Source organism: Manacus vitellinus, unplaced genomic scaffold (assembly GCF_001715985.3).
Source record: "Manacus vitellinus isolate BGI_N305 unplaced genomic scaffold, ASM171598v3 scaffold_83_pilon, whole genome shotgun sequence".
Classification (NCBI taxonomy): domain Eukaryota; kingdom Metazoa; phylum Chordata; class Aves; order Passeriformes; family Pipridae; genus Manacus; species Manacus vitellinus.
Genome location: NW_021940836.1, coordinates 406593 through 420204, shown reverse-complemented (window position 1 = coordinate 420204; position 13612 = coordinate 406593). Strand labels below are relative to the sequence as shown.

At 40.3% G+C, this 13612-nt stretch overlaps 1 protein-coding gene across 2 annotated transcripts in view; it reads left to right on the top strand.

Annotated features, from left to right (window-relative positions):
* TEAD4 (TEA domain transcription factor 4) overlaps positions 1-13612 on the top strand; it is a 51232-nt gene that overhangs the window by 29639 nt on the left and 7981 nt on the right. For both annotated transcript variants that reach the window (XM_018085599.2, XM_018085601.1), the window contains 7 exons: positions 983-1047; positions 1945-2007; positions 5768-5902; positions 6734-6777; positions 8081-8136; positions 8818-8948; positions 9888-10061. In XM_018085599.2, the coding sequence (XP_017941088.1) occupies positions 983-1047; positions 1945-2007; positions 5768-5902; positions 6734-6777; positions 8081-8136; positions 8818-8948; positions 9888-10061 (668 nt within the window). The remainder of the gene's footprint in view (positions 1-982; positions 1048-1944; positions 2008-5767; positions 5903-6733; positions 6778-8080; positions 8137-8817; positions 8949-9887; positions 10062-13612) is intronic.

Here is a 13612-nt window from a genome sequence, read left to right as displayed (position 1 = left end):
TCTGGCCCTACTGCTCAAACAGTGATAGATACAGCCAGCTGCCCAGGATTCTGTCCACTAGGCTGCGACTATCCTAGGGTGGAGACTGCAACCTCTTTGGGCAGCCTGTGCCAGTCTTTAACCACCACTATAGTAAAAAAGATTGGGGTTTTCCCTTTTTTTTTGTTTTGTTTTGTTTGGTTTTTTGTTTTGGTTTGGTTTTTTTGTTGTTGTTGTTGTTTTTGTGGTTTTTTTTTCTGTTTTTGGGGTTTTGTTTGGTTTTTTTTTGTTTTTGTTTGTTTTTTTTAGGCAGAATTTCATGTGTTTTAGTTTGTGCCATTTGGTTCTTGTCCTATCACTGGGAACTATTCAGAGGAGGGTAGTTCCCTTTCTCCTTTTATTCCCTCCCATCCCAGGTACTTGCATGCATTGATTAAAAGCTGCCCCTCAGTCTTCTCCAGGCTGAACAGACCCAGTTCTCCCAGCCTTTCCTTATATGAAAGATGCTCCAGTCTCTTTAAAATTTTTACTGGACTCACTTCAGTATGTCCACATCTTTCTCATGCTGAGGAGACCAGAACTGGACAGTATTCCAGATGTTGCCTCAACAGTGCTGAGTAGAGATGAAGAATCAAATCCCTTGACCTGTTGGTAACAATCTTCCTATGCAAACAGGGATTTGCCATAAGAGTGCATTGCTGGCTCGTTGTCAGCTTGTTGTCAAGGAGGACCCCATCTGTTTAGCCAATTGTCAGTCCACCTCCTTGTCCAATTATCTAGCCCATACTTTGTCAGTTTGCCAATAAGGATGTTACAGGAGACTGCTCATAAAACTCAAACTTCTGCCATGTGAACTAATAAGTTCCTTTCTCAGAAAGAAAATAATGTGACAGGGAATCATCCCACTGCTGATCTCTACAGATATACAATGGATATACAATCTATCTTTTTCACTGGGGTAATAGCTTTCTAAACTTGTGTTTGCATTTTTTCTCTGTTTCAGGCCGAAATGAGTTGATTGCCCGCTATATTAAGCTGAGAACAGGGAAAACACGCACAAGGAAACAGGTAAGTGCACAGTTTTCCCTGTAAGCATTAGCTTCTTTGGACTACTAGAGATTATGAAGGCTAATGAGAGCAAACCCCTTACTGTTCACTTGTTGTTCGTTTCTGGCTTTGCTGGAAAGAGGTTTTTGTCCTGAACTGGTTAACGAGAGTGGTGGGAAGAGTCAGCTCAGGCATTTTACAATTGGATTATAACTCTCATGTCTCCCAACCACATAGTGACCCACAATTTTCTTTCTACTGTTAAACAGTGTGTAATTTTATTTCCTTGGTCTGCTAGTGAATGTTTCAATGAACATCAGTGGTTCTCTACCTGAAGACTCTTTGTTCAGCCCAGACAGACCCTCAGCAATGCTGATTTTGAAAATACCCGTTGCACAAGATGAAAAAGAGGAATCTCTGTGATTTGGGAGTGACAGCCCAGGCTATGCTGGACAAAGCATTGAGCAACATAGACTTACTTTGGGTAGGGGGCTGGTTGCTGACATTCAGAAGTTCCTTCCAACCTAAATAATTCTATGATTTGTTTCAGCCCACATTAGATATGGAGAAGTTATGAGAGTCATTATATAGCAGCTGAGGTTTCTCTTCTCCCAAGAGGAGGCCAAGATTGGGAAACAAATAGATCAGAACTCCCAGTCCCTGGTTTTAAGGATGAGTTCTTTTTTTTTAGAGGAGCTCTCTGGCTTGATAAAGGCATTTGAACTGAAAAAGGCCTTAAATGGCCCATCTTTTCTGTCCCTCCACCCTCCACCCCATTTCATGGCACTTCTGAACATAACTTCTCCTTCCAACCCTAAATAACTCCCTATTGCACAAGGTGCCTTAAGTATGTTCACTTCTACAAGAAGCTACTAAGTATTCCTCTGGAATGAAAATGGATTTTGTCTTTCAATGCAGGTATCTAGTCACATCCAGGTCCTGGCAAGGCGGAAAGCTAGAGAGATCCAAGCCAAGCTCAAGGTAAGATGGGTTTTCTTTAACTTATCACACAAGCCCCCAAGTCAGCCATTCCCTTAAAAATGCATGAGATTAGTCACTGAACTGTAGTAAGCTGGAGAGGAAAAGGTACTTCCCAGGAAGTGTTATGCAAACATTCATTATTGTTGAAGATCAGTGACGTCTGGAGCAATTCTATTTAAAGAATAGAGAAACAATAACTTCTTAAATTTCATGTGTCTTATTTCTGCCTCCAGTTTGTGCTGTTGTCATCCAACTCTGAAAGACCCTTAGACTTAAGAGTATGCAAAGAGTGCTTACCTGAGAAAGAGGGGTTTCTAGTTACAAATGCTGACCAGTAACCAGTCCTTGGTGTTGCAGTGGCCTTGGGAAAAGGTAGCCTTATAGTTCCTACAGCACCTGTTCCACCTCTACCAGAGGTAATGGTGTGGAGGTGTCCATTGAGAAGAAGCAATAAGCCAGCTGGCATCTTCTCAGGTAAAGTGATGCCAGCTGAATAGACCCCTTGATTAATTCAGACCTGATTTGAAGAGGCCTGGGCTAATGAGAAGGAAAATGGTTTGACTACTTGCTCCAGAAAATCTGTGTTTTCATTTCTATAGGAAAAGCTCTGAGATCACACTAATGAACTGATACCTCTTGACATTTATTTCCACTCATATTTGATGCAGGGAGATGGTTTGTGTGCTCAGACTGAATTGCCAGAAATATTGAGAAGGTCAAGTGCATGTGTGACAATTGCACAAGAGAGTGTCCCCCATTAGAATGTGAACTATCCCAAAAGGTCTTGCTGAGCAGGATGTGATGTCTGGGCCTTGTTATGTTTCACTAAGACAGCCAGAGAAGAAAGGTGAATGCTGACCTTTCTATTCGATATGGCAATTAGTAATCTGGAAGGGTGTTGCCTTCCCTGATTTTCAGTGCTTCAGGTGGCAATGATCTTGACAGCCCATTCCAACCCTGACTGTTGAGTGGATGGGTGTTAGTATGTGCTTCCTCTTGGCTGTCTGGGCAATTCCTTTCTAAGCACCAGCGGAAACAGACTGTCCTGTGAGTGAACTGTTGGCACTCAGTCTTGACCGGCGCTGAAGTGCATGCAACTCTTTTGCAAGCAGTGATTACCTCTAAGCCATGACTGCACCCCCCCATCCCATCCCCAGCCACATTTTAGAAAACTGTGCTATGTCTGTTATTAGCCTGCTGTGTTTCCAGCTGCTCTGATAAAAAGAAGGAGTCACAAATTACAACTATCTAATTCAGTGCACCTAGGTAGGGCTGCCTAAGCTTGAGACCTGTGGTGCTGTTAAGTGGTCAATTCAGGTGGAGGCCTGCTTGAGAGGCAAGTTAGAGCGAGTAGGAAACAACAGCTGCCCAGGGTGTTAAAAGCTTTAGTGCTGCTTATATCTGTAACCTTGATTCTGTTCCTTGTGTGTCACAGCTCTGGGATTTGGCATGATTGAAAAGCCAGTCAGCCGAGCCTGTTTCCACTTAGCACACAGGAGCCGGCTGGTTTTGTTCTCAGGGAACGAAGGTGTCTTAGGGAGCTCCATGGAGCCATTGGCTGTTGTCCTTTTACACCACCCAGGCCATGCTGTGAGCTCTGCCCAGCTGCCTGCAGTGAACCCTTCCCCAGTACCAGACTGTTCCTTTCCGCCTGCAGAGGCAAGTCGGTAGCACCAATTTGACTCATTTACTTCTTTGCTTTTGCTGATCATTTCCATAGAGCAAGGAAATGAAATCATGAAAGATGCTGCCCTTCTTCCAAGTTCCTGCTGATAGCTATGTGTTCTTCTGTCACTGTTCACTTTTCATACAAGTATAAGTTTTCATACTTATATATCCTGGAGATCGGAGCAGCTATGTGATGACTTTTCAGAGCAATTTCTATAATACTTCTGTCTCCACCCAAATTGGGGTGTCTTTTTCAAGTGTGCACTGTCTATAACAGATAGAGATGGAAAATACGGTAAAGCTTGAAGAAAAATCCGTTCCCTGAAGTCAGTAGTTTTTCCATGCCCTGGGTGGCTAATACATATCACCTGTACTAAGGAAAAAGTGGGAAATTGTGGTGGTATGGTGATATTATTATCATCCTCAAGAAGAAAATACAAACATTGTAAAAGTTTTTACTGATTTGTTTGTTTGTTTGGATTTTTGTTTGGTTTTGGTTTTTTCCTGGAAACATGTGAAATGAATACAGAATTGTTAGCTGAAACAGAAAGAAGATGTCCTTTACAAAAACATGCTCTTTCCAGCAGTTTGTCAGGTATTTAAACAAAACAGAAAAACACAATAGGGATTAATAGGTAAAATATTTTCCCTGCTTACTTTTTTTTCCTTTTAACTTTAGTATCTCCACAAGTAAATGCATCTTTCCCATAACCCATGTATAATGTCAGGTAGGCAATTTTTCCAGTGAGCAAGTAAGGGAAGGAAATAAATAGCAACTGGGAAATGGTCCTGATGTACGTTATGAAAAAAGCCCCTAGAAAATAATAATTTCCCTTAAAAAATGTAGGTAATCCTTGAATTATTCCCTAAAGCATCATTTAAACTGGATTCTGAAAAACTTTCCTATAGCTTTGGAGAACACTGGGAACTTTCTCAGTAATTAAAATGTTTTCCTTTCATACACTTGAATAGTGCTAACAGAAGTAACAGATGCTCTAAAAAAAAAAGATACATAAGTTTTGCCCATTCCTACTGATCATTCCACTTGAACATTAGCATTTATTCTTGAGGGTTTTTTATGCCTCCTCCACATAATGTTTTTGTGTTTGATGCATTAGAATCCCTGGACTTTAAACTTTAGAAAATTTTAGATAGATTGGAGAGGTTAGAGAGAATGGAGATCCAAGGGTGAGAACTTACTGCAGTTCAATGAATGCAAGTGGGAAGTGAGAATTCCTGGAAAAGACAGCAAGAGTGTACCTCTTTCAGCAGTTTCTACAAGCTGTGAATTCTTCTGTGCCATTGTAATTACAGTGTCACAGATAAACGTGTGGAGTGTTTGAAGGATAAAGATTAATTGTAGAGGATGTAGAATGAAAGGCAGAATTTGGGGATGTGCTTCTGTTTGTCTATTTATTCCTTGGAAGAAGAAATGAAGAATGCTATTTGGTTTATACATACATCACTCACTAGTGGTTGCACTGTAATTGCATATAAAAGTGTGTGTAAATCCACAGTCCTGTTAAAATAAAAAAGGGAATGTCCTTGCCTTGCATATGTGCTATGGAGATTATTAAGGTTTCAAGTTTCTCTGGAGATGGGAATAAAATTATCAACTCTACCTGATACTAATGCAGTCCCAAATTAAAGTAGTCTTTTTTGCAGTGATAATGACATTCTCTTTTTGTGATCCTGTGTTTAGAGGTTTTTTTTTTAATTGATAATAAAGAGTCTTTCCCATTGAATATTCTTACCAATTATTAAAACACAAGAGTCAACTAGAGTTGTACTTTCCACAACAAAACTTTTCAGCTATGTGGCTGAAAGCTACAGAATGGATAAATGCTCAGCAGTCTTTAAACAGCATTTCAGAAAGGATGATAATTCACATATGAAGCTATAGTAAAGAATGAAAGACTCACATGGTTTGAAGTGTTCTTAAGGCAGTTATTGGTGAATTTGCTGCCCAGGTTTTCAGAGATGCTTGTTTTCTGCAAGGAAGCTGATGAGAATCTTGGTTATACAGCATTAGAGCAGGCAATTTGTTAATCATTATAGTAACTGGTTTTTTGGTTTCTGCTCTTCTCCATAGGATCAGGCAGCTAAAGATAAAGCCATGCAGAGTATGGCTACAATGTCATCTGCCCAGATTATCTCTGCAACTGCCTTCCATAGTAAAATGGCCTTGCCTGGTCTCCCACGGCCAGCCTACCCTGCTGTTTCTGGGGTGAGTGAATCAGTGTTTTAGTGGAGTTTGGCTGAAGACATTTGAGTATTTGAAAGGGTGTTGGGACCCTGCTCAGGAAAATCCTGAGAACATCAGACAGAATGGGCCAAAAGGCATTTTCTGTGTAAAATAAACGTGTTATATGGCTTCAACAGTTTATGTCTGATTCTTTGCCCACACTGATGTAAAACAATAAGGTTTCACTATATATATTTTTTAATGATACAAGTGAAAGAACAATAAGTTCCTTTGGATTTTTATCTGCCTGAAATGTTTTTAGGTGTCTTTTATCACTTTCTTAGTACAGGATCTTGTTGAATTAAAACAGTTTAGACCATCCTGACCCTTTCTCAAGATTATAATTCCCAATCTCATCCTGAGTGCTTAGATTACAAACAGATGGCCATTACATAAAATCCTTAATGGAGGAGGCCTGTTGACATCCCCTAAACTATGAGTTGGGCCTAGTGTGCTTTTGCTGGGCATTGGTTTCTGCTGAAATACTTTCCAGCTCTCCTGGGGAAAATGGCTCTTTCAACAGAGTGAGTATCACTAGAGCTTTAGAGATGGAGGCACAAGGTCCATATATAATATTTAACATTGAAGCCCACTATCAGTTTCTTGCATGTCAACAGTGGTAGTGTGTAGAAAGAAAACAAAAGTGAGTCAGTACCTCCCTAAGAATGAAACCAGGAACGTAGGAAGAAGAGACACAGGTCAGTCACATATTTAAAAGTCTGGGAGCTTGCAGCTCCTCAGAAAGGAGCAAGCCTTGCTTTTCATGTCGTTCCTAAGAGTGCTGACTTCTGTCTATATGTTGTTCTCTCGCAGTTTTGGCAAGGAGCCTTGACAGGCCAAGCTGGATCTTCCCAAGAGTAAGTATTCCTTCATGTGAGCATCCAAAGCAGATGGTTCTGCTGCTTTCTCTGCTGCCTGAGGAACACCATTAGCTATTACAAGATCTATAAAATGCTAAGATAATGTAGTAAGGCAGATGCCTTGACTGTGGATCTGAGACATTTAGGAATAGACTTTAGTGACATGATAGGAAAGACCGCACTGACAAGGTGTGGGGCATGCACAGACAACTGGCACCTTTTTTTGGCATATTCTCCCTAAACATCCCCATAGCAAATCTTGTGCAATCCCAAAATGCTTTTCCTTTGCACTCCTAATGTGTCCCATACCATCCAGGCAGTAACCCCTCTCAGTGTATAAGGTTTGTGAGACTGCCCAGCTGGCTCACTGGGTAGGTTTCACAGCTGGAGATGAGCCTTGGATGGGCTGATGATTCACTGGTAATGGCCCTGAGTGTAGTGGTCAGTGTGTTATTCAGGTTGCTCCTTCTGCTGTTGTTTCCCTGTGCTCCTTTGTTTGTGTGGAGGCATGCCTTTTATCACATAACCTACCAGGAGCAGTTTAAGCAAAATTTAAGGACAAACAGTGTGTCCTTAAAGGGTGTGTGTTCTTTGCCCATCATGGTACTGTTGCTAATGTTTGTGGAGCAAATCAGGAAACAGATACTATAAAAATATCTTGTGGGGAAAATGTCTAGTAAAAGAATGGAAGCCATCCTAGGAGAAATAAAAAGTAGGTTTTATACCTTAAGCTAGAAAGTGAACGGGGAAGCATCAGTGTGAGAGGTTCTTTTAGAGGCTGATGTATCTGCCACCCTGCTGTCAGATGCTGTCTCCAGATCTTCATTTTTCTTGCAGTAGTGTAAAAAAATGAAGCTGAGCTGTCTTGAATGCTAGCTTCAGTTCTGTTGATGTTGAATATCTCTAAATTTGGGTCTGAGAGACATCCAGCCCAGAACTATATCCACCTGCATAAATTTAAAACTATTTGTAGTTGAAAGGAAAGGATAAGTCAATGGGCACCAGCATATTAAGAGGCTGATAAAAGAATCTCAGGAAAACAAATCTTGTGGGAGACACTGTTGAACACCTGCAGGGAAATCTTAATTAGTCTAGTCCTGGTTGCTTACTGTTTTTTGAGTCTCTCCTCATGACCCTCTTTTGCCAACACAGAAAGATAATTTCCAAAAGACATTTATGCCACTGTCTCCTTTAGAAGAAATACTTGATCTAATCTGTGCAAACAGCTGGTCAAGAATATTTTTGTTTGTTTGTTTGTTTGTTTGTTTAATTAACCACCTCTCTTTGTGTACTTCTGTAGTGTGAAACCTTTTTCTCAACAACCTTATGCTGTACAGCCTCCACTTCCATTACCAGGTAGGTAAGGAAATGTAGTACCTTTGAAATCATATTCCAGCTCCAAAAACAGTCAAGACTTTAAAAAGTCTGAAAATTAATTTAAAAAATTACCTATTACAACATTTCAATGAGCTGGAGCTTTTTAATATTGTTTTATTTTACAAAACTTTTTTTCTTGCTTTATGTTGGTTGTGTTGTTTTTTTTTCTTCCTGGCTCAGCAGAATATAGAAGTTTACTGCTCTTCCACCATGCTGCATGTTCTAGAACACTTTTCTCCATCACAACATGATTGCCTTCCTAATTTCTTATTAAGTGGGATAACAGATGTCTTTTCCTTCTTAGCTTCCCCATCTTGAGAGGTTAATGGTGACACTTCATTTTGATACTAAGCAGTTTATTTCACTGCTCCTTTAGGGCTCAATCTAGGTCCTTTTAAAATTACTGAACATCTTTTCTCTGATGTCAAAACCCAGGTAGATTGTCTTTTACATCGTTACCTACCCTGACAGTGCTGTCTTAGCAGAGGGTAACTGACCAGCCATTTAGAGCACAGGTAGACCTTGTGAATGATATTTTTGCATGATGAATGAAGTCATAAGAAAATGTAATGAGTCAGCTTTGATATCAGGTGCTCTACTGGAAAGCTATTACTGACTTTTCTCTTTCTAAATTTTGTTATATAAATCCTGTGTGCTTAGGGTTTGAGTCTCCTACTGGCCTCTCGCCTTCCCCATCAGCACCAGCTTGGCAAGGACGAAGAGTTGCTAGCTCCAAACTTTGGATGTTAGAATTCTCTGCATTCTTGGAACAACAACAAGACCAAGACACAGTAAGAAATACACCTGACTTCCACCCCTCATTAAGTTTTGGTGTTCAAGTAACTCCTGGTCATCTCATCATGGATTTGTTACACTACTCTATGTCTATGGAAATACTTGCTTCATTACTCTTCAGAGAATAGAAAGCCATCTTTGGGAAACACCACAAATCCTTCTTTTAGAGGATAGATAGTGATAGAGCCAGCTCTGTGCAATGTGCCTCTGGTCTCCCTCTCCAGGATCAGGGTGTTCACATACCAGAGCTCAAGGCACTGAGGTCATAAGCTCCTGCTGGGCTGTTCTAGCTGTCCTGTTCAGCCTTGTAAGAAATATTCCAATATAGAACCCAAAATCAGATGATGGTAAGATCACATAAAGCCACATGTTTCTCTGCTGTGCTAGGAACTTGAATCTAGGGGCAACTGGGATGAATTTGCATTAGTGGGTTTCTATGGTGGAAGTAGTAAGATTTTCCTGTCTCACTAAACCTTGAGGTACTGCATCTTGAGATGCACTTTGATGATGGGCTGAGATAGGAAAGTTTAGAAAAGGTAATATTATTTGGCTGGTACCTTGCTGTGGAATTTCAGGCTCTTCATAGGACAGGAACACTGATGTTTTACCAAGTGACCTGTCACAGGAAACACTCTGTATCTCAGGTTGTTTCAGACTATATAGCAGTAGCATGAGGCAATGGTTTAGGAGTGAGTATAGGAAGAAAAAAGCCAACAATAATGCTTCAGAGAAGCATGAATGTATTTATAGGAAGGAAAGAACAGCATGAGCTGGTATTAGCAGAGATATTTCAGTTAATTTCTTCTTCTCTTATAGAAAATGTTATCAAATTTTCACTGACTTCCAGTAGTCTTCTGTGAAGAACAGTCAATGTTCAGTATGTACTGAAAGGTACTGAACAACTCCCTAAATCCATGTTTTTCCTCTTTTTGCAGTATAACAAACACCTGTTTGTACACATTGGGCAGTCAAGCCCCAGCTACAATGACCCCTACCTCGAGGCAGTGGATATCCGGCAGATCTATGACAAGTTCCCTGAGAAAAAAGGGGGCCTGAAGGAGCTCTTTGAAAGGGGGCCAGCTAATGCCTTCTTCCTTGTCAAATTCTGGGTAAGAGAAGGACCCTTTGTAGGGTACCCATTTGCTATGAATTTCCCACTTTAAAGGCAGTGACCTCGTTAGCTGTTGAAAGACTGCTGCCTCCCAACACATTTTTCCCTGTGCAGGTAACTTAATACAGCCATCACTGTCACTGGAGATCTTTCCTTGGCTGCACAAGGCACACTTTCTGGCCTGCAGCAAGATATATCTTTCACATTGTCATCTTTAGAGCTGTTCTTGACTACTGTCTGGAGATTTTGTTTGGTAGTGGTGACTTGGGCCCATTAGATTTTTAATTTATGTATAAGTAAAGAATTCAGAGGAAATTATTCTTTGCATACTCATATATGTTCACTTCTCTTAGTGTTGTGTAACTTCTGAGTCAGAAGCAATATTTTTTCAGCTCTTCTCCTGTCTCATTAGCTGCATTTTGTGTTATCCAAGTACTAATAATTTACAGATGCATGTTTACTGCTGGTACTAGGACAGACAAAAGAGACATAGTGAAACTGGATTATGCTGATAATATATTACTGAAATGACTTCTGGTAAGTTGGAAGAAATCAGCCTGGCAGAAGCTTACTCACTCAATTTGGATATTTGTGATTTAGCTGAAATTTGCAAAGCTGTGTGATTGTGCTTCAGGGTATTAACAAAATGGCTTTGGTGACCGATATTATCATAAGTATTACAAAATTAAAAATAATAGCTTCTTGGGGCAGTTGCATGCTAGATGGCTGAGGGAATGTGTAATGGGGTTTGGAGCCTTTCGCCTTGAGTTTATCACTTAAAATTCAGGATATATTATAAGTTTACCATTTATAATCCTCAGGTCAGGAGTGAGATGATGGAGAAATAAGCTTTCATGTCTCATACTCTATGTATAAACTGGTGCTAGAAAGCCTCCTAACTGGTGCTTTCAGGAGGAAGAATTAACTTAAGTGCCTTGATATGTAACTTCCCAGCTGTCCCAAGCCTAGCCTTTCCAGAAATGAGTTGGAGAATGTTGCTGGGAGTCTGCTGCTCAAGTGTCTGTGCCTAGAGCGTTGGTTCCTGATGATTCTTGGAGACACATAATTTTGCTATCTGCAGACTGTGTGCTGCTGAGTTGGGCCTCTCATGGGATTAGCCTCTGTTGAAGTACAACAAGGCCTGCTTGGGAAGGTCAAAACAAACAGTGAAAGATCAGCTCTTTTCTGGCTGGGAAAGACAGCAGCACCTTAGTGAGAAGCATATCTTTTGACAGGGTACCCTTTGAAAGGTAGTGATTGCCTTTTGTGCTTCAGAAGTTTCAAGAACCAAAAGGAAGAGCTTAGAGGGAGATGTTACATAGGGAGAGAATAAAACACTTTGAATTCCTTGACTCGAAGAGAAAGAAATCATAATGAAATTGTGGTCTGGTGTGATTGTGATTTTATTTATCAAAACTGACAGTGTGCTTTTCTGCTTTTGTGGTTTGGTTTGGGGATTGTGATAATTTGTTTTTCAGTATCAGAAGGATAAATGTGGCCTATGCTTCATGTCAGACCAACCTATATCAGGCTTTTGAAAGATTTACATGGATGTCATTAAGTTGGACTCTTTCTGGACCCATGTGAGGTGTCTGTTCAGAGGGTATCAACTCACTGGAATTTAGCTTGCATAAAGAGATGTGACATAGGATTTGAAAGACCTTTACTCCAATGTATACATGAATTTGTGCGGCTCTGCAATTCTGCACTTGTAAGGAGAGTAATATTTCTGGCCTTGATTTAATATTTTGACTTTCCGATTCTTTTTTTGGTACCCTTGCATTGTTGCATCCCATCTGGAGTTAACATTGGTTTTATTGGTGGCAACATTACAAGTTGCCACTTAAAAATAAACGAAGTTTACAAATCAAGTCCTTGGTTGAATGGAAGTTTCTAAGCCTTTAAGGAAGTAAATAAATAAATAAACACTTTCCATGGATAAAACAATTTGATTTTAAAAAAATTAACAGCAGAAAACTAGATTTCAGCAGAAAACTTATATCCCTCTGCATTTTTATAATTGTAGCAGTATGTGCTAGGGTGCTTTTTAATTTTGCTGCCTGATAGCTCTGGACAACTATATAAATATGCTATTGATGTTCAAAGAAGCATTGAATAAAGCAACTACTACACTGTTGAATTTATAGAATCATTTTAAGATAAAACTATTATCCAAAGGCAAATTACTGATAACCTTAAATAACTGGAAGGGGTGTTTTGAGACATGAAGTTATGAATGATTTTTCAAAGGTTCTGAATTAAAGTTGTGGTTGCAGGTGACAAAGACTTTAAAACCACAAGGAATGAATAAGTTGCATTTGTATATATGCAGTTTTACACTTGAAGAACATGGGGCATGAACCTGCCATTGCTACACTAAGCATTGAATATACCAGATGATCTGTTGTGCACCAGAAACTTAACTCTAAACACCAGGGTTGGGGTTTCTTGACATCTCTGGTAGCACTGAGAAAGGGATGTCCATGTTTGTTCCTGTTCGTATTTAAGTTATTTATACAATAGCTAAGAGTTAAAAGTTCATTACTTTGAAACAAAAGCAGTGTTTGCAATTCTCCCTTGAATTTGGCATTGGGAATTTGGTACAATGAACTAACTCTTGGACTTGGACTGACAGGTTGTGTGTGACATCTCTGTGACATTTCTCTGTGCTCCAAGTGCATTCTAGCACATGACAATTAATGTGAGACATTAGCCTCCCAACACATGGGCAGTGGCAGCTCTGCTCTTTTCCAGTGTAATATTATCTCTACCACCTGTTACTTGCCTCTCCCCATGAACGCCTCCTATACGCATCGTTATTAATAGTTTGGGCAAGAGGCATTTTCAGGGCTTTGCATGTTAAAATGGTGCACTTGCATCTTAAAACTTTCAGTAGTTGTGAGACTCTGGATGGAGGACAGAAGGAAAATGACAAACCAGGAATTCAGGACAGGCAGTACTTTGTACAGAGCAGAAGGGTGGATTGGGGGAATTTCTTGGGAGAGCTGTCCTGCCAATATATGTAGGAATTTCTTCTCGGTGATATGCAAACTGAACCAGTCAAAACACTGACTGTTTTCTTTCAGCTAAATATATTATACTTTTGTGGAAGGTGCTGAAGAGGTGGCCTGGAGACTGATGTCCTCCACTTGGCTTCTCTCCTGTCGCAAGCAAATCTTGTCAAAGAAGCAGCAGTGCAAATTCCCCTTGGCACCCTGCCTTGCCCACTGTATGTCTTCAATCCTGACCTGGCAGAAACTGCTTGGAGAGCAAGGAGATGGCAATTCAGTTCCCATGTCCATTCTGTCCTTGGTACTCCTTCAGAGGCAACAAACAAGGCAGCAGCTAGCAATAGAGATTTTTATGATCTTTGCACACACTAATTTCTGCTGCCATCACCTCCAGTTGCTGCCCCATGTAAGGGAATTCTGCCAATAGCCCTTCTTTCATCAGAGTTATTCCCCACAGTGTTCAACAGTATAGAGGCTGTTGGCAGCAAAAAGCAGATTGAAAGACTGAATTGCTGAGGAGTCTATCTGCTGGATGTCA